Below are 24,320 nucleotides of genomic sequence, written 5' to 3' on the forward strand. Positions count from 1 at the left end.
AAGTATGAGTTATACGTTCTTAAGCCTGTATTATTCTGTACTTTTCCTGCAATGGACTGACATTCCCTGAGCAAGTACAGTATGACAGACGTACTCGGTGTGCCGCCTGAAATGGGCTCCACCCCAGGATAAGTAGCTACACGACAGATGGGTCATATATTGTTTTTATTTTGTCTCATTCGTGTTAATCTAAAGAGACGTACAAGCAGGGTCGGCCTGTTGCTAGAGCCAAGGGGATTGAGGGCCTTGCTGAAGGGCATAATGGCAAAACCGTTCTGCTGACTATGGGCTCACACCAGCCACCTTCTCAATATAGGAGTAGTGGCCTAGCCCACTGACTGATGTGAGGCTAATAGAACAATTAACAAGTGAAGTATAAGGCTGTTTCTAACCGTAGTGCATTAATTTTTTTTTATGCTCGATTTTGATTATAGTTTTGTCGTTGTCCTTGTTAAGTTAGATACATGAGTTTAAGGTCCATGACTAATAACCAAATATATCACTGGCTGCCTTCACTCCCTTAAGAGGATTATGTTTATTTGGAACAAGGAGCACAGTGATGAAAACCAAATGTTTTTAACAGAACAAAGTATGTGCTGGTTTTTCATTAGATTTTATTGGATAACATTTAGCTTTAGTGCATTGAGATAAAAAAAAAAGTTGTTTTTTTTATTTCAAACTCTCGAACCCGTACTGTGCAGTTGTATTGTTTTTTCAAATGTTATAAATTTATAAAATCATTAGGTTATAGAATATCAAAGCATAATATATGTAATAGCATCGTTTTTTCACCAACATGAAGATAATTTAAACATCATTTTCTTTAGCTGCCCAAGACTTCTGCACAGTATTGTATTTATTTTAATTCATTATTAGTTCATTTTTCATACATATGAACTAGGACTCAATATTCAGTTTATATCATCTATATACAGATTTCTTTGGATTAATGTAAACCTTTCTAATATAGTTTGTCTTTCAAAGAAATACATTTGAAAGGGTTAGATCTGAAGTATAATCCGGATTAATAATGTTTGCATCATTACTCTTTAAAAAGCTTTCTGTTTTAATTCAATAAATCACTCCATTTTTTTTAGCCTTAAGACTTGAAAGTAAAATGTACTCAAACTATTTAACTGGTTCCGCCCATGACTCGGCCCACTTCGGTGTTTGTTACGCAAAAAGCTCTTGAGGTTTACGTGCTTTTAAAATGCCAGAGAATTTTATATCCAAGCACAGCATAATGACAATGCCATCCTTACGGTTTACTTTAGCTACACGAGATTTACAGTATCAGTTATTCAGGATGTGTGAAATTAAGGATTACGTCATGATTACAGTTGATGTGCAACATTTAGGCATGTGGGATTCAGGGATGCAAGTCAGTTAACGGATAATGACTTGTTAGTCTTGAGCTACATCTGGAGTCATAAAACGAAATGGTAACTTTGTACATCTTTTAGACACTGACAAACAAACGGAGAACTAGTGATGCCTGGGGTTGGGGGGGGGGTTCATCTTATGCTCTGAATTCTGTTGCTTCCATTAATGAAATTGAACCGCAAGCAAGGATGTTTTACTCCCTCTTATTTGTTTACAGGTAATTTAGGCAGATTGATCATGTGTATTTCCTGTATATCTGCACCATTTAAGTGACTGAGCCCATAAAACCATCTTTACTTAACATTCAGTTGAACTGAAATGAAAGAACGTGATTTAAAATTTTCTGTATTATGTCATTATTGTAGGTTCGTAAAATCACCAGGCAAATGTGATCTCGGCACATCAAACTGTTACACGGAGAAAATTGTTTCACTTAAAGATAAAAGAAATACAATCATAAGCTATGTTTCATACTTGCTATTAAAATGCAGGCAATGCTGTTTCATTCATTAAGAATTAAATCTTAGAGCGTGAATGACAACGAAGCGAGAAACATGCAGCTATTAATTCCACCAGATTTAGTCGAAATCACACATCCATTAATTTAATTAAGTTCACCTTTTGCAAGGATTAATCAAAATGTAAGTCAAAAGAGCAACAGCAATTAGAAATGCCGAATTGCTTTGTGTATAATTTTAACATCTGTGCCTAATAAATGTGCATGTTTGTTTCAATACTTTATAATCTGTATGTGGTTATTGATTATATCTGAATTATATTAAGATTACACCAGGAGAACCTTTTAACACTACCTGATAATGATGATTTCCTGCCTGGCAAATTGTCCAGATTAGTTAGGACCTGGATAGTTGCACAAAATATGCCATTATCAGTGATCACATGGTTCAAATATTCAATTTGTTTCCAAAATGACTTATAAATATATGTACTGTATATAACTGCATTTTTTAATTACTGGAGCTTCCGGGAAATTGTTACATTCTGCAGCTGAATGCCCACGTAAGACTGCATTCAGATCCATTTCAACTGACAGTCTCTGCAGTACTAAGGTCATCGTTTTCTCGTTCTACCATGAAAACCGACTCATCGTTAAAAGGACACTTGGCATACAACAACTCCAAAATTAATTATAACCAAAACAGATGCAGGAACAGCTATATCCTGTTATGAATGTTTTCACTTGCCATGGACAGGAAAAGTAAATACGACACTTTGTAAAAGTGTATTTTACTCAGAATCACCATTTATCAGAAGGAGTAGTTGCCCACTCCCCCTTTGCTGTTAGGTTTTCAAAGATCTGTCGTCTATGCACAGTCACATACTGCCTGCTTTATTCAGCCTGACAATAAATGGAAAACCGTAGGGGGACAAATCAATTGTTTCAAACTCACTGGCGGCTAGTAACTTGTTTACAGAAGTGGTAACTTTTGCCGATGATGGTAATTGGCCCAGTCTCTGACACCCCGGTGTTAGAAATCGACATGTGATGAATGAATTGCTTTTTATTTGGTGGGAAGGTGGACAGGGACCGTAGAATGACAGTGGCATCGACACACAGCAAAGCTGTGACACAGCAAATCCGAGGGAAAGTAGCTCCACCCAAATGGGTGTAGATTTTCTGCAATGTTCTTCATTTGTGCCATTATGGTAGAAGCCTTGTTCAATTTATTATGAGCTCAGTTATAAAAAGAACAACAGTCACCTTAATGGGTCCCAGAAGCTGCAATATCTAACCATAGGTTTTCAGTACCCAATTAAAACTTGAACTTGGGGCTGGTTTGTGGCTCAGTGCCTTATGAGTGACCATCCATGTCAGGGGGGGGGGGGTTCTTGCTGTGTGCTGATTGGTCAGTCTCCTATAACCATACATGTGTCACTAATGTTAATGTCAAACACTGGATGAGTCTTTCAGTCAAGGAAACAAACCAGTCAAAGCTCAAGAAGAATTGAACCATTTAGCCAATAATAGGAGCCTTTCAGTTTTAAAGTAGTTTGTAAAACTTGAAGTAGCTCATAGTGTGACATGTGAAATGAAATGTCAAAAAAGTTCAGCGTCATGTCTCACTCTGGCCACCAGAGGGAGACAAGAGCCACGTCGGAATTTCTCGCTCCAGTTCAGGCTAAGTAGTTGTTTGCCTACTTACGAGAGTGTGTTTACACCTCTGCGTAGTTAGGTTTCATATTTAAGTTGCACTTTGGGTTAGATTCTTTGCTGTTTTTGAGTTATCTACCTGACTGTTTGGATCCCCAGGACAGTGTATGGATGTAAGTTATTTGGAATTCTTCTGAAAAGTATTGTAAATGGGAATGAATTCACTTGACCGTTGTTTCTTTAAATTCCGCAGCTGCACTGGGAGTGGAGATTTTCCAAGGAGCTTTCCTTACTACCTGAATGTCAAACTGAGGTTTAATCTTATTGTATTCCAACATATTCTTATTTTTGACAAAAGCATAAAATGTATGTTTCAGTTAAGGTGTTGGGGGGCTATCCAGGGTACACATATATGCAAACAATCACTTGAAAAGTCATTCTAACTTATAGTCTGATTCTGGTATTAGTCAAGTTCGAACACAGTGCGAATTTACTTTACAGCAATATGTCATTCCTCCACTAGATGTCCCTGTTGTGCTTCATCTTACACTGCGTCCGGTTGAACACTATGTACTGTGTAAGTCAGTCTTTAAAAACGTGGAATATAATTATTCAAAAATACTGTTCAGATTGATGAAACCATAAAAACGAAAGCGGAACAATATTTCTAATAGTACAAACTTAATGTATGAATTGGGAAACAAATATTTAAATCTCTTCTTTGTACATTTTTGGGGAGCGCCGTTTTTATACTGTTCATTTGTCACCTCACTAGATTTAGTTTCCCCATCACCGTGCATTTTGAATTGCAATGCTCTGTTTCACCAGCTGCGCCGCCATTGCATTGAATTTCTTGCGCTATCCAAATGTTTGTGGTGCTGAAATACTAAGTGCACAGCAGTCGACTGAATAATGAAATGAGCGCAATTTTAGTCATGATGATTACGCATCACACATATAAAGCGCGTTACTATGTTGCTTAAGCGTACTGCGTGTTGTCATCCATTCTTACGAGTAGCTCTCATTTTTTTGTTAATCGTTTTTTTGTTGATAGAAACAAAAGTGCTTAAAAATCCGGTAATTCTCCGCTTGATATTTGTCAAAGCATCTTAGACTTCTCTACTTCTCCCAATAGCACTTATAGGTTGCGGTATATTTGAATTTAAATCCTGGTGGTTTTGAGAGACACGAGAGCATGTGTAAAATAGCCTGTATAAGTTCGTATAAATGTCTTCATTCTAAATAAGTTTTGTTTGATTGTATGTTACCATTTATTAGACCTAAATCATTGTTAACACGTACCTCCTGTAGAATTACATGCAGTTCTCAAAGTCTGAAGAATGATTAATTAAATAGTCAGAACACACATAAAAACGTGGACCCATGCTAGTAATATTGAGACAAAACCAATGACTTAAGTCATTGCTTACTCTGTCCTCTGTTAAGGGAAATATTTCAAGTTCTTTCGATTTCCATCATTTTATTTGCTATTGTTTTGTTATTTGGTTTCTTTTCAGTATCGTTCGCAGTGCGTTCAAGGAGAAACTGCGCAGGCAAATACCCAAATCATCAATCGATGGCGCCCAAATAAAATCGAGATTAACTGGTCCTGCAGATAACTGCGACACACTGACATGAATAATATTTTTCAAAGTCCCTTTTTCTAAATTGGTCCTAAAGTATTTCATAATAAACTAAGAAGACTGACTACAGGAAACGACGAATTTAATCCAATCCCAATAACATTACCTAACATCCAATAAATTTATTAAAAGACTACAGAAAATTTACTAATTTGTCCAATCGTATCTATTTCGTAATCTCAAAGCACATGATTAACAAAGTACTTAACGCTCAAAATATTTTTCAGAATCTTCCAATGTGTGAACTCGTCAGTCAGCAAGATGTGTCCGTCTCTTTATAGGTTTATCCGTTTTCTTTAGTGATATATTGTTTTTTCCCTTATTGGTTAAGGATTGTCCATGTGTAAAATTAGCATAAAAGACGCAACCGGCAAAGGAACCACTTGGGGGGGGGGGGGGGGGGGGGGGCTATAGTGCGTCACAAGCCTTGCAAAAAAAATGCGAAAACAGAAGCAAAGGCTGGACTAACGTGCGAGTCAATCCGTGCCAATGGCAACAAAAGCGCTGCTGAGCTGAGATGCGAACAAACCGGCCGGTATTACAGGTGGCAGACGGCATGCATCTTGGAGGAAGACAGTCGTTTTATCCGAAGGTCTATAAAATAGTCAGAACTGCTCTATAAGTTGATATGGAGGATAGGGAAGTGAAGCCATAACTTGAAGTGCACAAAGCCACATCGAAATAATCTTAAAAAGCGATGAAGTAGCGGAGGACACCAAGAATGAGACGCTCTGAAGTCCAGACGGAGAAAAGCGCAGCGGTGATGAAGAACTGCGCTGCAAACGTATAAAAGGAAAGATCGCCGGCGTCTCCAGTCTCGCACTAAGAGTAAGTCAGCCGAAGAAAAGAGAGACGTAAATGTTTACAAAGTGCGCCTAGTTTTGTCGTAGAAGTGAAGTGATTTTCCTGTCGCCGTGAAGAAGAAAGTTTGCCTGAAGTACAAGGAGACATGGCTTCGGAAGAACCCGCCGGTTTGGCTAAATCTGCGGCCGTGAAATTATCGGAGATGAGCGAAAGAACTAAACAGCTAGGCACGGCTATGCAAGACCCCAATCGACAAAGAAGGATTATTTTAGTAATTGTATGCGTGGCTCTTTTGTTAGATAATATGCTCTATATGGTTATTGTGCCGATTATACCAGACTACCTTGCTGATCTACAGAATGAAAAGTCAAAGCACGTCCATGCACCTCTGCGCCCCAATTCTTCAATCAACGCCACAACCTATGTCTCCAAAGATAACTTAGACATACAAATAGGAGTTCTGTTTGCATCGAAAGCTATCCTGCAGTTATTAGTTAACCCTTTGTCGGGAACCTTCATTGACAGAGTTGGATACGACATCCCGCTTTTAATCGGACTCACTGTTATGTTCTTCTCCACTTGCATATTTGCCTTTGCCGAAAATTACGCGACCCTGTTCATGGCGCGTAGCCTTCAGGGTCTGGGATCAGCCTTCGCAGACACGTCGGGAATTGCCATGATTGCGGACAAATACACGGAAGAGGCTGAGCGGAGCAGAGCCCTGGGAATCGCGCTGGCCTTCATCTCCTTCGGCAGCCTGGTGGCGCCTCCTTTCGGCGGTGTCCTGTACGAATTTGCGGGTAAACGGGTGCCATTCATTGTGCTTGCGTGCGTCTGCTTAGTCGACGGGATTCTGCTCTTAACTGTAATAAAACCCTTTTCTAATAGGACTAGAGAGAACATGCCGGTGGGCACCCCCATTTACAGACTCATGATTGATCCCTATATAGCCGTTGTAGCCGGAGCTTTGACAGTGTGTAATATCCCTCTGGCCTTCTTGGAACCCACCATAGCCAACTGGATGGAGAGCACCATGAATGCCACACAGTGGGAGATGGGACTGACGTGGTTGCCAGCATTTTTCCCGCATGTCCTTGGTGTATACATTACTGTAAAACTGGCTGCCCAATATCCTAATTTGCAGTGGTTTTACGGCGCCGTCGGTATGGTTATAATCGGCGCCAGCTCCTGCACTGTACCGGCTTGCAAAAACTTCGGAGAGTTAATCGCCCCGCTGTGCGGTATCTGCTTCGGCATCGCTTTGGTGGACACCGCTCTCCTGCCCACGCTGGCCTTTCTGGTCGATGTGCGGCACGTCTCCGTTTATGGCAGCGTCTACGCCATCGCGGACATCTCCTACTCCGTGGCGTACGCCATGGGTCCCATCGTGGCCGGGCAGATCGTCCATTACCTGGGGTTTGTCCAGCTTAACTTGGGCATGGGCCTCGTCAATGTGCTGTACGCGCCCGCTCTCCTCCTCCTCAGAAACGTGTGCCAGATGAAACCCTCCTATTCAGAGAGAAATGTTCTTCTTGAAGAAGGACCACAGGGACTGTATGATACCATAAAGATGGAAGAGCGCAAATGCAAGAGAAAGGGCTATAGCACATCTGGCAACTACATGGCTGGAAATGAAAACGGCATTGACGATTTTACGGGACAGGCACAGTCATATTCTGAGGAGGAATTATCAGGCCCTGAATTCAGTTAAAAGTAACTCTCTAAATGATTCAGCATACGTTCTCTTTGGTGACTGCAATCGACTATACCTAAAATACAAAAATAGGCACACTTGCCATGTAACGTACTAATGTGCAATATACCTTACCACCTAATCATGATCGTGTAACCAGTTCTTTCAGTTTTGGAAATTATTTTAAGCAGTTTGATTTTTATTGATTTTATTGTATCTGAACAAATTTAGAGTCAAATGTTTAATCGTATATATGTATATAAGTATTGTGAACGGTTATCGGTTATTGGAAACTGTATCAAAAATTATTGTATAGACATGTAAAAAGGTAAATACGTAAATGTATTAAAAAAAAACTATATTTGCATAATCAGGGAATCCCGCCTAAATAAATTTCTGAGGCTGTTTACGGTGACTGTTTTCGTATACAGGGATTAGATGTATTTTTCTTTACATTATATGCTATGTAACAATATACGTTATTTGCTGGTATTGTCAACATGCAATGTGTCATTAAAAAGCCTTGCATTAAAACGGAAGTCTGTCATCTTTTATATGTTTTTTTTATTTTAAAAGTATGAAGTGTATTTTTTAGAAAGTTTCAACTGTGCTTATGTGTATGAATGTAGAAATGTTTATAAAGGTACGGCAGTTCGTAAGCTATATAAAGGTGTAATGTGAATACTATATAAATAACCATACAAGCAAAATTACAATGGGCTGTCCTAACTAAATTCCAAATAAAAAAAAGTAATCTTATTTAGACCAACGTAGGAATCTCGGTGTTTCGTTTAGATACGTTTAATTAAATTCGGTGAGTATGCTAGGACCAAATTTGCTTGTATAGATTAGCCTACAAGTTAAATTAACTAACGAAATTACTTGTAATTCTTTAATAATTAATTTTAGCGGCGCATTCTGGAAAATTCTGTACTCCAAATATTTTGTGAGGATCTGACGCTCAACGGAACGATAAATTGAAATTAAAGTGAAAAGTTATATATGTATATATAACCTATATATACATCGCACTTTAAGATCAAGTCTCACCACACAATATATTTCACATTTCCGATTATGAGCCGTAAGGTGAAGATGACATAAAACTTCTAAAATCGCATTAATACTCAGCAAAGACGATTAATCTTAAAAGCGTTCAGTGTAATGGAACCTCCTTATTAACACACTGGATCGGATCTAGTGGGAAAACAGTCCCGTTGGTTTTCTTGGATCACAAAAGAACGAAATGTCATTGTAAGTCTTAATCACTATAACAAACTTGTGCAACGTTATGCAAAATCTGTGAGGCTTTTCCATCTGCTACCCGTATTTACATGTTAGACATAAATCAGTTTAAAAATTCAACTAACAGGTTCCCTAATCATTTTCGACAGTCGACATCAGAAGTAAACGGCGAATTCACTGGCGCGTACATGCATATACCCAACAGGCTATGCCGCCAAGGATTACTTACTGGATTCTTACTTCAGTACAGTACCGTGCATCACAGTGAATTAATTCAACCATAAATGGTAGTGTATCAGGGTGTACATTTTACTTATATAAACTGGTTCGTTAAGAATCGTATTAACAAATTAGCAATTTCCAAAACATTTGGTTAAAAGAACTTTCCACTGATTTTATTATTATTATTATTATTATTGCTTTTGATAAAAAATAAAAACAGCTGTAATATTTATAGCTCCCGGACAAATGTTGATAGTTTTAGTCTGACGTGAGGGGTAAGAGAAAGCGGTCTGAAACTGCGCTCCGCGAATGAGTCGCGGTGGGAGGAGTCTCAGCATGCAGGGTTAGGTAGGGAGAAGCACCTACACGCATATCCGTTGAGCTCACTGTAAGGCCTCCTGGTCACCAATGAGTCTGAAACGAGGATGCCAGTGAGAAGAAATCTCGTCCAAGTCGCCTGAAGCTGGAGCCACGGAATCTTGCTTATAAGCATGGCTATTGCCTACCATGCAATCTAGCGCAATATCTGGACTTTCTGAAGAGTAGAGCAAACATCTGTTGCTCAGGTAAGCTGGCATTCCTAGAATTACATTCCAGATATATCTAATATGAAGTTGTACTGCTGCCACTGCGTTAAAATGGCATGCATGCATATGTGCACTTGCAATACCTTCAGCGCCATGAGAAAATTCTTATAGACGAAGCGCACATCACTGCATGTGAATTCGTGTTCACAAAAACCGTCGGTGCTTTTTGATCGCAGAACTTCTTAAAATTCACTAAGCATGTTACTTGGAGAAAAAAAAAATCAGTATTTATTTTTATGATTTATGTCACTGTAATCAGTTTAACAATAAAACTAACTTACTGTTTAATCAGAAAAAAGTTGTATGACTAGGGGGATTTGTCACCTAGAACATGAGTGGTGTCTATTATTTATTTAGGCTGTTTGTTTGTCTGTTTGTTTGTTTGTTAGTTTGTTTTCTTTCTCCGTGGAACAGCCATTCCGAGCACTATCATCACCTTACAGGCTTCGGAGGTCCTTCTTGTTTGCTGTACATTTCTGGATCCGGCATGCCCATTCTAGACCAAGAGTCACCCAAAGGTCAAGTGGACGACCATGTAAATACAGCCTTATATTCTAATCAACTTCATTTCAGGCTGTTTCCCTTTTATAATTGTTCAATGAATGTTCTCCATTTAAAAAGTCAGCGTTAATAAATTTAAGGTATAGAACAGGTTTAAATGCATGTTTAAAGTTTCATAACACTTTGAAATATATCTCTTGCTGACGGTTTTCCCATATCAGGTCACTAAATGGTTTGGTAAAGGGCAGGTATCTTTAGATGCTGACACATTCTGCTGGCTAAGTGTTGCTATTTATTAGAAAAACGCCTTTACAACACCAACAGAAATCGGAAATGCTGCAGTATAAAGCTGCATGAAAAAATACCTTCTTAATTTTAACATGTGACAATTTAATGAGCATGTTCATTAAAACAGCAGTAAATCATATCAGTAATGTAGTACAGAAGTCAGCAATTATTATTATTTTTTGGTTCATATTACAGCTTGGTGCTATACAATGGTAATTGGCTTCATTATTACTTTGAAATATTTCAAAAGTTGAGTTTAATTTTAAACATTCTGAAAATATCTATAGTCCAATCCAAAATGGCCCCCAAAACATGCAGCCAGTCAATAAGGTATATGCAGCCAGTCAATAAGGTATACGCAGGCAGTCTTTTTGCAGTCATAGAATATTGTATAATTTTTAAATTTGCTTTAATGAAGATGAATACACTGTGCTTTGTTTACTCAAATGGGGAAAATATTGTGATCAAGAGATTTTGTAATATTCAGGGATGTATTTGACCATAGCTGTTACTGGATGCCATTCATGCAGTATTTGTTACTTGTATGTGAAAACGAGTTATTGGACCATTTCATTTTTCATGTCACTATAAACAGAGGTAAGAGAACAGCCACATTCATGATATCTAGTCTCTTTCTTTTATACGAGTTTTCCCATAATCCTATTCGGGGGAAAGGACTACTGAAAATGTATTGTAGTATAAACTGGCAAGTTATTTATTCAATCATCTCCCAACTGTTATTCTTAGTCAGGGTCACAAGGAGCCTTGCCCCCCCCCCCCCCCCCAGACTATGGGGGGGGGCATACCCTGGACAGGATGTCAGGCTCTCACATGGGGCATTATTTCAAATTATAGACACCAATTAGCCAGTTGGAGGAAGCCTACCTGAATTGGAGAGAGCGGGTACACAAAGAGTGGGGGCAGGATTCGAACCTCTGGCCCTGGCGTTGTGAGGCTGCAGTGCCGTCTTTACTCACATACACACAATAACACAAACCGTATCCTAGCCATGCACTTGGTAGTGCAATATTACTCAGTTTCTTCCAGTTGCCTTTAATGTGACAGCTAAGCGTCACCCAACACTGCAAATTCAACCCAATTATTTTCTAATTGATTTAATTTGAAACTCCAAATCTGCTATGGAATTGCAAATCATTGAATTACTTTGTATGGTGGGTAACGTGCTCAATCTACATATTTCTTTGACATTTTAATCCAAGGCAATTTACAGCGGAGGGAAGGATTACAATTTACACATACAGCCGGGGACTTAAACCAATGGGCTTTGTAACATTAGCTTCAATGCTCCGCATGTCGAACTACAGGAGCTCATGTATGTACTAAAGTCAAACATGGGTTGTTCAGCATCTGTGATAATGACATTACTGGTGTCCATCTGATTTCAAAGATTATAAATGATGTATTGTTGCTATTATGATGGGTACACATTAAATTACTGAAACTATGAAAAAAATCACGATATAAATTATGGTTTTGTATTACAAAGAATGTTCATGGAATATCTGCAAAACAAATGCAAATTGAATATTAGTGTGTATCGTGAGTGAATCACTTGACACGATTATAAATTATTTGCATTCATTTCCATTTTTTTCCAATGCAAGGGAAGTATTTTTTCCTGATTAGCATTGAAATTCATTCTTCATTCGTCTTCAAGCAACTTTTATAAATTATTTAACACTGCCCCAAAAAATTAGGTTTGAAAAAATTTTTAGCAGTTGAGGCAGGACACTGAATTCAGGGATAAATTAATATAGTGCAGCTTTTCCCAATCCGGCCCTCGGGGAACCACAGACAGTCCATGTTTTTGCTCCCTCCCAGCTGGGAGGGAGCAAAAATGTGGATTGTCAGGCAGGGTTTTCGAAGGAAGAAAAAACATGGATCAACAGTGGGTCCCTGAGGACCGGGTTGAATGACACTGATATAGTGGACGGCTCTTCTGTGTAGGCTTCTGTTCAGCACTGTGACTGCTAAAGTATTTCAGCGAAATTATCATTTGTTTGGCCAGGTCTTGCCTAAGCTACCCATCCCAACTTTGCACCAGACGCTGGACATGTACCTGAAGTGTGTGGAGCACCTGGTCAAACCAGAGCAATTCAAAAAGACCAAAGCCATTGTGGAGATGTTCGGAGCAGCAGGAGGGCAAGGGGAGATCCTTCAGGAAAAGCTAATGGAGAAAAGAGAGAAAACGGACAACTGGGTAAACACTGCATTTCCGGACGCATAAAAGCAACAAATCTAATTAGGACTGAGCCATTTCTGGTCTATGAAATGAAACCAGCTCTTTGAAATCTTCATTTCTACCAGCGCTGGTCTGGGCTAATTGACGATTCCAACAAAAGCCCGTATCTATTCAGAAATGAGGCATAACTGGAGACCAGGATGCACATATCCGCTCAGTTGGTTAATGAACATTAAGTAGCATGTTTACAATTCGTCGATAAATTATCTTGAGTGTGATTGAGAGTGCAGCTCCCCGGGGATGGTACAGTGCTTGTAAACCATTATTAAAGAGGGGACAAGTTAAGTAGAGGGCTAAAGCTAGAACCCATCACATTTTTTATCATTTCTGGGAGCCAGAATCCATCAGCAGGGTAAGTGTAACCAGTCGGCGTAAGATTAATCAGCTGCTGTAAACTCTATCAAACGCCGTTGTCTCAAAAGCAGTCCTGACTCTCTTTTTCACTCACAAAGACATGGCGATCTCACAGTGTTGATGGATTTCTGTTATTCAATCGCCCACAAGACCACATCTCAAATGGGCGATTTCCACCCATCTTTATTACAAGCATAGTCATAAGCTCAAATCCAATTTGGCTGAACGCAGCTGAAGGCCTGAGAACAGAAGCACAACAAGCAGCAAATGCCCCATGTGGAATATCGAGTGGCGTAAGGGTCAGATATAGAGGAAATGCTTGACCTCTTTTCTATATTATGTTTCAGGTGTACAGCTACTGGCTTGATGACATGTACCTGAGTAACCGACTGGCCCTACCTGTTAATTCCAGTCCTGCAATGGTTTTCCCAAAACAAGTTTTCAAAGATCATAGTGACTCACTCAGGTAAAAAAAAAATTAAAGTGACTGAGTAAATCAGTTATACCTTTAGATATTACTTGTCTAATATTATGGTTAACAAAGAGGATAACATTTGTTTGGCATATTTGTTTTTATACACTACTGTTTTGGATAAAAAAAAAATCACCATTTGTGTGGCTGTCTTAACTCAAGTACCTCAAATGTGCAGTCTTAGTCAATTAATCATTTATTTTTCTCGCTAGGTTTCTTACGACTGATTTGTAATAAATGAAGTCTACATATCACTTTTAATCTCACTGCTATTAGCATTATAATTGGTTTGAGAAATATGACTTTATTATTTCTTTTTCACTGTCGGGGCACTTGAAAGACCTCATTATATTTTTTTCTTAGGTTTTTTGGTAATATGTCAGCATACAGAGGTGGAAAGTTCAGGTTCAGAAATCCGGACCAAGATTTTGTTCAGTTGAGCATAAGGAGTCACATTCACAGAATACTGAACTGGTGGGCTGAAACAAAATCTCGGTCTGGATTTGCACTTTCTGAACCTGAACTGTCTGGAATGCGATGGTGCACGTGCATGATTTCCAACATGAACATGTCCTCATATCCCTACTTTCCACATCTGCCAAGATTATATTCCAATTTATGACATGCTCTGCTCCTAATCGTTATGCCCCAATCATTGTTTGCAAAAGCAGAGGGGATCTACCCCGCCATCTGTGCTGCAAATCATTGTTATTATTCAGTGTGTCGTGGACTAATACACTGTGTCACTAGCTAGACCGTAAGAAAAAAAACCAAAAATGCTTTACTATCTTTTGTGTTTTTATGGAGTATTAACCGAACAGAGACAGCAATGCTAAATATACTGACAGACACCGTTATAAGATTAAGAGGCATAGGACCCAGCACCCTTATGAGTCGAGAAACTCGTTTAATGTCCTCTGATTGGTGTGGTCAAGCCTCTATTTATATTGATCTGGCTTTGTGTACTACAACCAGATGAATTAGATAAGACATGAGGTCTGTTTTTTTTCTGTAACTGAACACACTCTGCCTCTGCATCACACACAGCAAACTCCGCTACGCTCCTGTAATCTAGCCCATCAAATTAAATTACGCAGACAATTTTGAGAGGCTGAAGGGTGAATGAGAGTGTGCGCTGCGGCTCACTGTGGCAAGTCCAAATAGTCGCGGGCTCATACGATACTGCGGCTGTTTATTTGACTGTACGGTAAATAACTGCGGCATAAATAGAATATATAGGCAGCCCAATTTTCATGTCATGGGCCTTGATACAATGATGTTTATGACTGCAGTCAGGGGTGGTGGGAACTGGGAGGTGACGACAGCACCATACAAAAAAAAACATCTATAAAAACAGACCAGATAGCGCCGTTCCTTGCAGGTGATGTCATAGGACTCTGGCAGCTTAAGAATTATCCCTGCACCTCTGTCCATTACGGAAGCTTTATTGATATCCGAACAACGTTTTCCAGGACTGTGGATGGGAACTGGGTGCTTTAAGGTTATTAAGGTTATTGGAGGAAGGGTGGTGGGTTGGTTAATTTGTAATTCTCTGCAATGGACATAATCATGAAATAGAGTGGTGTGGGGGGGTAAGTTGTTTAGAATGCAATACCTGTGATCAGAAAGTTGTAGGTTCAGATCCTGTGGCTGGCAGAGTGACAGTCCAGACCCTGTTTTCTCAAAAAGAGGTTATGTTACCTTGGATCCAAAGGTCTGTTATGTGGATGAAGTAGTCTTTCAGCAGTCTGGACAGGCAGAAGTATTATGGTAGAAAAGCCTAATACATTCCTCTTTGCATTGTCTCTAATCTGAATATAAATCTGCCATTTTTGGTAAGACATGTATTCAGATCCGTTGCGTTTTTATCTGTTTCAGATTTGCTGCTCATCTAATATCGGGAGTTTTAAACTACAAGAGTCTACTCGATGGGTAGGTTCCAAGTCATGGTGCTGTCTGTGTGCATTTCTATAGTGCTGGCCGGTTTGGAATACACTTCGGGGCATGTCAGTTGATGTGCTCGTGGCTTTTCAGACGGTCCCTGCCGGTGGACTATGCTCGGGGTCAACTAGCTGGCACTCCGCTCTGCATGGAGCAACACTATCGACTTTTCACCACCTACCGCCTCCCTGGACTGAAGAAGGACACCCTTGTCACTCAGACGAGCAGCGTCATGCCAGAGCCAGAGTACATCATAGTGGCTTGTAAAAATCAGGTGAGAAACATTCTTTAAAAAAATGATACAGAAAGTGGAACCATTATATATTGATTGATATTGTATGGGTGGCTGATGGATTTCACTGATGGAAAGAGAAATTCAAATTTGTATGAGTTTAAACCTTGGGTAAACAACCCAGCGTATGAAAGTAGACGGCCTTCTCATGGTTCCATTGGAAGCTTACACTCCAACCTTCCTAAGACTTACCACAATGATTGGGTAAAAGGAGAAGCCTTACCTGAAAATCCATGAGCGGGTGATCAATCCTGCTTTTTGATCAGATGCTGGGGTGTAAATAAATGACAATTAATTGAACCTGTCAGCTGGTTCAAGAGCCGCTGTGGGACATGAGAACAATTGATCGGTGCAGCCAGATCTATCTGAGCAGGCCACTGATATTTCTAACTTTACTTGCTAGTAGCTAGCTTTGTTTTTCTTTCATTATGTAACCACAAGTTAAACGCAAACTTTGGCTTTAACTCTCTAAACGTAGTAGATTTACACAAGACTATATCGACAGCAGAACAAAACTCCTCTCTGTGATCAGATGCAAAGTGATGGTTCCTGTGTATCAGGGGTGGGGAACTTGATCCACGGAGGGCCAGTGTAGGTGCAGGTGTTTCAGATGGCCTCTCAATCAACCAATAACAGTGGGTGCCCAGGACTGGAGTTGAGAACCACTGCTTTGTTATTGGCTGAGGTCATCCCAAAAACCTGCACCCACACCGGCCGTCCATGGAACAGGTTCCCCACCCCTGCCATATATAAATGTCTTAGTGCTAACTGCTTTATATGTCATTGTCAAATCCACAGGGTCAGGATTGCCATTAGGGGTAGAACTAGGGACTGAATGCTATGAGGCTTGGAGCTAGGGGTTGGGCAGGGATTAAGGTGAGAGGTGCACAGTGTGCACTATGAAGTGGTCTCTAAAAAGTCCACACTATTTAGTGCACCTAACCCTAGTTCTATCCTCAATGGCAACCCTAATCAAAGTTCTAACCTCGATGGTATCTCTAACCCAAGATTTAGCTATTATGGCCAACCTAACCCGAACTCTAACCCCAATGGCAATCCTAACCCTAGAGTTATCATTAGGGCTGCCATAAGGGTTAGAGCTAGGGTTAGGTTTAGAAGTGCACAAAGTAGTGTGCACTTTTTAATGAAACCTATGTACTGTGTACCTTTAGAACTTATAGAATGAGCATTGGCACCAAGGTTATGGTTAGGGTTAGAATTTTATCCAGGTTTAAAGTTAGGTTTGACATGATGGTTCAGCTTATTTTTGGGGTTTGGGTAATCTTTTGGGTTTGGGTTATCATTTGCTTTAGGATTATTTTTTTTGGTTGCGGGTTTATGGTTGCAATGAGGCTCAAGTTTAAGGTTAGGATTAGGGTCATATTAATATTAAAGGTTCTTATGTTTAGGGACACATTTGTCACCATGGTTATGGTTAAACTTGCCATTTGAATTATGGTTGACATTTGAGTTGCGATTGAAATTGGGTTTTAGTTTATGGTGAGTGTTGATGTGAGGGTTATGGGGTGTTACAGTAAGACTCAGATTTAGAGACAGGTTGGCATTATGGTTAGGTTTAGGATTTTGGTTATTGTTATCATTAGGTTTTAGCCAGAGTTTTAATTATGATTATAGCTATGGCTATGGCCATGGATATTTTTGAAATTATAGTTTGGATTGACATGAAGCTCAGGCCCAGGTTTAGAGTTAATTTTAATGAGAGATATATCATCTTCGTTCTCCCCATGTTGTTGTGGGGTTTCCTCCGGGTACTTCGGGTTCCCCCCACAGTCCAAAAACATCCATCCATTTTCCAAACCGCTTATCCAACTGGGTCGCGGGGGGTCCGGAGCCTATCCCGGAAGCAATGGGCACGAGGCAGGGAACAACCCAGGATGGGGGGCCAGCCCATCGCAGGGCCAGTCCAAAAACATGCTGAGGCTAATTGGAGTTGGTAAATTGCCCATAGGTGTGCATGTGAGAGTGACTGGTGTGTGAGTGAATGGTGTGTGAGTGTGCCCTGCGATGGGCTGGCCCCCCATCCTGGGTTGTTCCCTGCCTCGTGCCCATTGCTTCCGGGATAGGCTCCGGACCCCCCGCGACCCAGTTGGATAAGCGGTTTGGAAAATGGATGGATGGATATAGAATCTTCAATGATATTGTACCTAATACTTTTTACTGTTCTGGGTGCGTTTAGTTTTCATATCGATCCTTCTTTTTGTTCTTTATTGTCTTTCTGCAACAGTTCTTCGTGCTGGATGTGGTGATTAACTTCCGCCGGCTCAATGAGAGTGACCTCCTGGCACAGCTGGAGAAGATCGTAAAGATGGCAGAAAACACGGAAGAGCCGCTCCCACCGATTGGACTACTCACATCGGATGGACGGACAGAGTGGGCTGAAGCCCGAACCATGCTAATCAAAGGTTCGAGTGTGACGTAGCATACAAGTGTAACGATGGTAATCAGTTTTACTGGGCAAAGTGTGATGTCACTCTGCACATCACTAGTGAAGAAAAGCTTCTAGATTTTGGACAGACGGCTGTCCCCAGGAGCTCCTTAACAAATTTTTCACTTATTGCATCTTCTAAGATTGTTTCCCTTCATCTTTAATGAGTTTGATGCAGCGTTTCCCAATCCGATCTTCGGAGTCTCTCAGTCGGTCCATGTTTTCGCTCCATCCGAGCTCCCTGCCAGACTTTTCGCTCCCTCCCAGCTCATGGACTTTCATGGACTGTCTGTGGGTCTCTGCAGACCACACTGGGACACACTGGTTTAATGAGTTGAGAGTTGCCTTTTCTGCAACTTCCATTCCAGTTCACTCATAACTGCATTCAAGGATTGTGCTACAGCAAACTGGTGAATAATGATAGTTTACTTTTTTATCCTGTTGCACTTATTGTTCTGAACAGCAATATCAGCAGGAAGAGCAAATTAGGAGTATCGGCCACTGGCCAGCTCAAGTCCAAGAGATGTCCTGCTTTCGTCTTTCTTCAGCAATACACATTTCGCCTCACTTTCCTGCTACTAAGCCAAACCTTAAAAATGTTCACAATGTCGCCTGCTATTTAGCTGAAATAGATAAAGCAACAAAAACCTTAGTAAGAATAATTCTGGCACTAATATTTTAATCCCAAGATTCACTCGAAGCATGGCTTTGCAAATGAGTATTTTTTCCATTCGTGACGTTATTCATGAGGTTGAAGCAGATGGTGTGCAACTCTTGAGGTTACTTTCCCCTTCAGATTCCACCAACAGGGACTCACTAGATATGATTGAGAGGTCCCTGTGTCTGTTATGTCTGGATGACACCAGTGGAGCTGAGCTCACGGACACCAATAGAGCCTTGCAGATGCTGCACGGTGGAGGTCATCAGAAGAATGGGGGCAATCGCTGGTATGACAAGCCGATGCAGGTAGGGGAACTGAAAGCCAACCCGCAGGGCCGTCGTAGCAAACCAGTCGTATGAAACTTAAGGTGGAATCTGTGCTTCAGTTTGTTGTAGGGGAAGATGGAGCTTGTGGCGTGATCTGTGAACACTCCCCCTTTGAAGGAATCGTCCTTGTGCAATGCACGGAATACCTGCTGAAATACATGTAAGCAGGAAGGAAGGAACCATTTGCTCTTTGTATTTGTTTTTTTTGCAATTAAAGATTTTCAGTGATTGGTTGTAGGATTTGTACCTTTAAGTAAAGAATTAGACAGTATTTGGAACGACAGCTCAGTGTTGGAGGTGTCACACCTCCAGGGATGGGGGTTTGTCTCCAGCTTCCATTCGGGGGGCAGCATGTATGTATAACATCATGGGGACCAGGTGTCCCCACAATATGATAAAAGCACCGCTATTTCGACCTTGTGGGGACATTTTTTCGCACCCCACAAGGGGGAATTCAATTTTACAAAAATCTGTGACTGCAATCAAAAACTAAAAATATCTTGCATTTCGTTTGGTTAAGGTTAAGGTTGTCATGTTTGGATTAGAGTTTCCTCCCTAAAGATATAATTACAAACCTGTATGCTTGTGTGTGTCTGTTTGTGTCTGAGTGTGTTTTTGTTTGCGGTTTACATTTTATCCCTATGTCACGTGGTTTTCCTTCTGCGACATGTAGTGTGGTTAAATTGATTAAATAGGGTCAGTTTCCAAAACTCACTCAGTTCACAGCATACACGATGGGGTGAGTTCATAAGTAAGTAAATTTTGATGGACTTTGCATGGAGTCTTTGAAATTCAGTCTAGGTTCTTCGTTGGATTACATGAGGACTGAGTTTTGGTTCCCAGTGCCGCAACATATAAGGAAGCCTGACATTGGTCACCTCATCTCAACATAAAAATGGACTTTTGGAAATTTGCTCTCCAATTGGCTGGCGTTCTCTCCATTGTGCACCCCTGCTAGTGCCCAGGACCCTCCTTGACCCTGTACAGCACAGCTCCTAGAATAGAACATTTGAACGGAAAAAACAGTGCTGAACCTCGAACCCCCTCCCCACAGGAAAGGAAGTCCCTCAAAGCTGGTGAGGGCGTCCAGCATCACGAATCTGCACACCCCCCGCAGGCTGCACTGGAAATGCTCCCCGGAGATCCAGGAGCGCCTGGCGTCCTCAGCTCACAAGCTCCAAAGGTAAGTGCCCCCCCCCCCCAGACTCAGCAGTTGCAGACTGATTGCAGTTGCACTATTTGTCCTCACAGCGAGCCCCGTTTCTTTTATAACATCTGTCCCCTACTGACATCACCCCCACCACCTACAAGTGAAAAAAACTGCTTTGCAAATTTTGAATGAACAGAGTCTGACTTGCAGTGCATTTGTAGCATCACCACCAGACACGTTTCATAGACAACCACTGGTACCACTGGTTCACTGGTTATCTGTCACTGTAAGATCCTTAACTAAAACAGTAACAGAGTGGATTTCCTTCCAATAAAATCAATTCTGATTTCTAATATAAATCCTCAAACACTTTTTACATTTTCCTTAGACTGGTGAGAAGCCTTGACATGGACGTTTTCACGTTTAAAGCTTACGGAAAGGAATTCATCAAGAAGCAGAAAATGAGCCCAGACGCATACATACAGGTGGCACTGCAGCTGGCATTTTACAGGTAATGCATCCCAACTCACTGCCAGACACCCCACATTTTTGCTACCTCCCAGCTCCCGGTAGGAGCAAAAACGTGGACCGCTGTGAGTCCCCGAGGACCGGATTTGGAAACACTAAACTAAGTGATTAATAGCTAGTAGAGTGATTAACTAAGTGATTAATAGCTTGAGATGTGCTTCATATTAAAAAATGAACATGTACGACAGCACAGGGTTTATATTCTAAGAATTGTGCTACATTATTTTCCAGATGATAGGAATGCATGTCTTTGACAATGTACGTGTTAATGTGTGCTTCTTTAATTTAAAATGTTCCGTGCCCGTGTGCCTTCAGATGTGGCGGAAGAGCGGTGCCGACTTACGAGAGCGCATCCATCCGTCGCTTCCGAGAAGGCAGGGTGGACAACATCCGCTCAGCTACGGCGGAGGCCCTGGCCTTTGTGAAATCCATGACGGATGGGAAGACAGCTGTACCCGTATACCATATTTCTTACTTACTCCCAATTACTGTGTATCTCCCCTGATCTCATTCACCATGGTGCTCCAAATCTGGGAAATGAGGAGCAGTGATGTAAGCCCCTCCTCCAGCAGCCCACCCCACCCCCCCCCCCCCGACACATTGGTAGACATATTACCTCCCATTTGTCACATGTGCTTTACTGTTACGGGAGACAGTCCACCTGTGGTGCTTTATTCTCTGTGCCACCTTCATAACAATGTTTTTTATAAAAAATACTGAGCTGGTTTCCTCTTTCCAGGATGCTGAAAAGATGAAAAAACTCTGGGATGCAATTTCTGCTCAGACCAATTATACCATCTTAGTAAGTATGAGCATTTGCTCTGACTATCGTTTGCATTCTGCATTAGGTAATTAAACTCGGTTCATTGTCCTGGTCTTTGCCAGTCGTCAGCTTTACTCTGTCCTCTTAAAGGCAATTACTGGAAAAGCTATAGACAATCACTTGCTTGGCCTGCGGGAGATTGCGGAGGAGTTAAACATGGAAAAGCCTGAGATTTTCTCAGACGAGACATACGTGTCCAGCAATAAGTTCATTCTTTCCACAAGCCAGGTGAGATTATCTCTCGCAGTTTTTGGTTTGACTCTGTTTGACGTATGTAAGAGGAACTTGCAGGTCTTACGTGATGATTTCCATGATCTAGCCAACTCAATGGAGCATCCCCTTCTCCACAGGTCCCCACCACAGTGGAGATGTTTTGCTGCTACGGTCCAGTGGTGCCCAACGGCTATGGCACCTGCTACAACCCTCAGTCAGATCACATCATCTTCTGCGTGTCCAGCTTTCGGGAGAGCGTGGAGACGTCCTCAGCCGTGTTCATAAAGGCCCTGGAGGAAGGTCTGCTGGATATGAGGGACCTGTGCTGCAAACAGAACACAGCAGCCAAGCCCGTCGCCCCCAAAAATGGCGCCACTGCGAGAAATGGAAGTAAGCCATAGTGGGGGATGGCCACACCCCCCTCACCCCAACCAATCACATGATCACTGCACTGTAGTTGCCCATGTAGTTGTTCTGTTTTAGACACAATTAATCCAGTTTCTAAATATGGACAACTGCTAAAAGATTAATTCATTCGGAAACTATAAGGACCGTATCAAATCATTCCTAATACATCAGTATCTGTTTCATACCAAACTTGTCTATCTATGGGATGCATGATGGCTCAGTAAGCAGGACCATTGCTTCATACCTCCGGAGTCGAGGGTTTGAATCCATGGTGTCCTCCAGGTGTTCAGGTTTTCTCCAACAGTCCAAAGATGTGCAATTAGGTTAACTGACATCTAATAATTGTCTACAAAATCCCATCCAGGGTGTATCATTACCTTGGAGAGACTCCTTGGGTCCCGTGACCATGAAAGATTTAACAGTGCACATCTGTGCTTCTAAGAAAGGAGGCTTTACAGACCATTCCTTGAAAGTTAACTTCTAGATCATAATCGGGCGACTTTGACATGGTAACTTCAAATGGGACAGGAAACCCTGCTAAGGACAGACCAGTACAGAAGTACAGACAAAAACTTGCACTTTCATGTTGCACCTTGACTAAAAACTTAACCTTTAATGTAAAGAATTTGAAATTTATTGAGTTTCTTTTTTTTTTAATATATTGTGCTGTTTATTACATTTCGGCAAACACTGAAGTAATGACTCATCAAATGGTATTTTATCATAATCAGATTCTGTCATTTTAGTAGCGGCTCTGCTACAATGTGTGTTAAATGTGTGTTAAATGTTGAATGTTACTGTTAATGTTTACCCGTGATACTTGTGGCAATAGCGTGATAAAGAAAAGATCACAAAATTAATTACTATAAATATATATTAATATTATATTATATTAATATTACAACATATAACTTATAGTCATTAACTTACTACTATTTACTGAAGTACAGGAACTGCTTTGTAACAAAATACATGTAATTATTAAATGAAATCTATGCAATAAGAAAAAAAAATAGACAGATATTACCTGCTGATATTTTAGCTGATATATTTTAGAAGTTTTAGTATTTTGTGAGTCAGTAAACAGAAGTTTATGCCAAAGTACACATATTGTTGCAGTAAAAAGTGGTACTAGAATTCATGTTGAATATTGCAAGTAAAACAAAGTAGAGAAATGTCTGTTTCCATAACGCTTCAAGATTAATCAAAGTGAACCATGTAAACATTCTATATGTTACACATGCTCACCATATACACAAATATGCGCATCAAACATCAAATATTTCAGTATATGCAGATGTTCATTTAAAATAGTGATGGTTTCTGTGGAAATGAACACCACATATGTATGTCATATTCAGTGCATTTTACATATATATAAATATATAAAATGCACTTTATGTATATTATATATACCCACATGAGTTTTCTCCCACAGTACCAAATACTTTTTAATAGTATCCTTTTCACGAATTCTATTAACTTGTGAAAAATGACTGCCTGTTAGTCAGGTTTGGACATATAAACGTTTCAGATTTATCATCTATATTGTAGACTATAAACTGTTCCACTCCAGCAAGGGTTACAGTGTTACTATTCTGAATGATGCAGTCTATTTCTGGATAAATCCAGTCTCCAGCAAGATATTATCAAAATCTTTAATAATAAAAATAAAGTGTTTCTGAATGTTGCAGAAAATAAAACCTTAAAACTGTGATCTTTAGAGAAAACATAGTATTTTTATTCTTTATTTTTGTACATTACATGTCATATTAAGTTATTAGATGTATTTTCATTGAAATATACGTAATAATTCTACATTAGAGTATAATGTGTATAGAGATATAGTATTGTATGAAATGTGAAAATGTATATTGTCATACTGTGCTTTAAAAACATTGAAAATAAAGATGAAATTTATTGTGATTTCTGAAAAGTGTACTTACTTTGACAAAGGGTGCTTT

At 40.3% G+C, this 24,320-nt stretch overlaps 2 protein-coding genes across 4 annotated transcripts; both read left to right on the top strand.

The window, feature by feature from the left end:
* The first annotated feature begins 5,567 nt into the window (after window positions 1-5,567).
* Window positions 5,568-8,170, top strand: slc18a3a (solute carrier family 18 member 3a). Its single transcript, XM_048987588.1, has one exon. The coding sequence runs from the start codon at window positions 6,089-6,091 to the stop codon at window positions 7,652-7,654; it is 1,566 nt and encodes a 521-aa protein (XP_048843545.1). The 5' UTR covers window positions 5,568-6,088; the 3' UTR covers window positions 7,655-8,170.
* A 1,321-nt stretch (window positions 8,171-9,491) lies between these two features.
* chata (choline O-acetyltransferase a) lies at window positions 9,492-24,114 on the top strand. Of its 3 annotated transcripts, none has more exons than XM_048987569.1 (15): window positions 9,492-9,669; window positions 10,080-10,225; window positions 12,509-12,700; window positions 13,444-13,562; window positions 15,447-15,500; window positions 15,603-15,783; window positions 18,047-18,224; window positions 19,044-19,213; window positions 19,294-19,394; window positions 20,289-20,417; window positions 20,773-20,895; window positions 21,228-21,369; window positions 21,652-21,714; window positions 21,826-21,963; window positions 22,086-24,114. In XM_048987569.1, the coding sequence occupies exons 2-15, from the start codon at window positions 10,178-10,180 to the stop codon at window positions 22,347-22,349; spliced, it is 1,902 nt and encodes a 633-aa protein (XP_048843526.1). In that variant the 5' UTR covers window positions 9,492-9,669; window positions 10,080-10,177; the 3' UTR covers window positions 22,350-24,114. The 3 variants fall into 3 exon arrangements, with proteins under 3 accessions (XP_048843526.1, XP_048843525.1, XP_048843527.1); XM_048987568.1 differs by having other exon boundaries at window positions 12,545-12,700; XM_048987570.1 differs by having other exon boundaries at window positions 10,134-10,225.
* The last annotated feature ends 206 nt before the right edge of the window (window positions 24,115-24,320 follow it).

This window comes from Brienomyrus brachyistius, chromosome 20 (assembly GCF_023856365.1).
Source record: "Brienomyrus brachyistius isolate T26 chromosome 20, BBRACH_0.4, whole genome shotgun sequence".
Lineage (NCBI taxonomy): Eukaryota > Metazoa > Chordata > Actinopteri > Osteoglossiformes > Mormyridae > Brienomyrus > Brienomyrus brachyistius.

What these genes read in the sequence shown, in the direction of transcription:
- slc18a3a (XM_048987588.1), top strand. Translation starts at nt 6,089, where the DNA reads ATGGCTTCGGAAGAACCCGCCGGTTTGGCTAAATCTGCGGCCGTGAAA.
- chata (XM_048987569.1), top strand. Translation starts at nt 10,178, where the DNA reads ATGCCCATTCTAGACCAAGAGTCACCCAAAGGTCAAGTGGACGACCAT. An exon ending in TCAGCTCACAAGCTCCAAAG is followed by an intron (nt 20,418 to 20,772) that starts GTAAGTGCCCCC and finishes CATTTTCCTTAG; the next exon opens with ACTGGTGAGAAGCCTTGACA. An exon ending in TCATTCTTTCCACAAGCCAG is followed by an intron (nt 21,964 to 22,085) that starts GTGAGATTATCT and finishes CCTTCTCCACAG; the next exon opens with GTCCCCACCACAGTGGAGAT.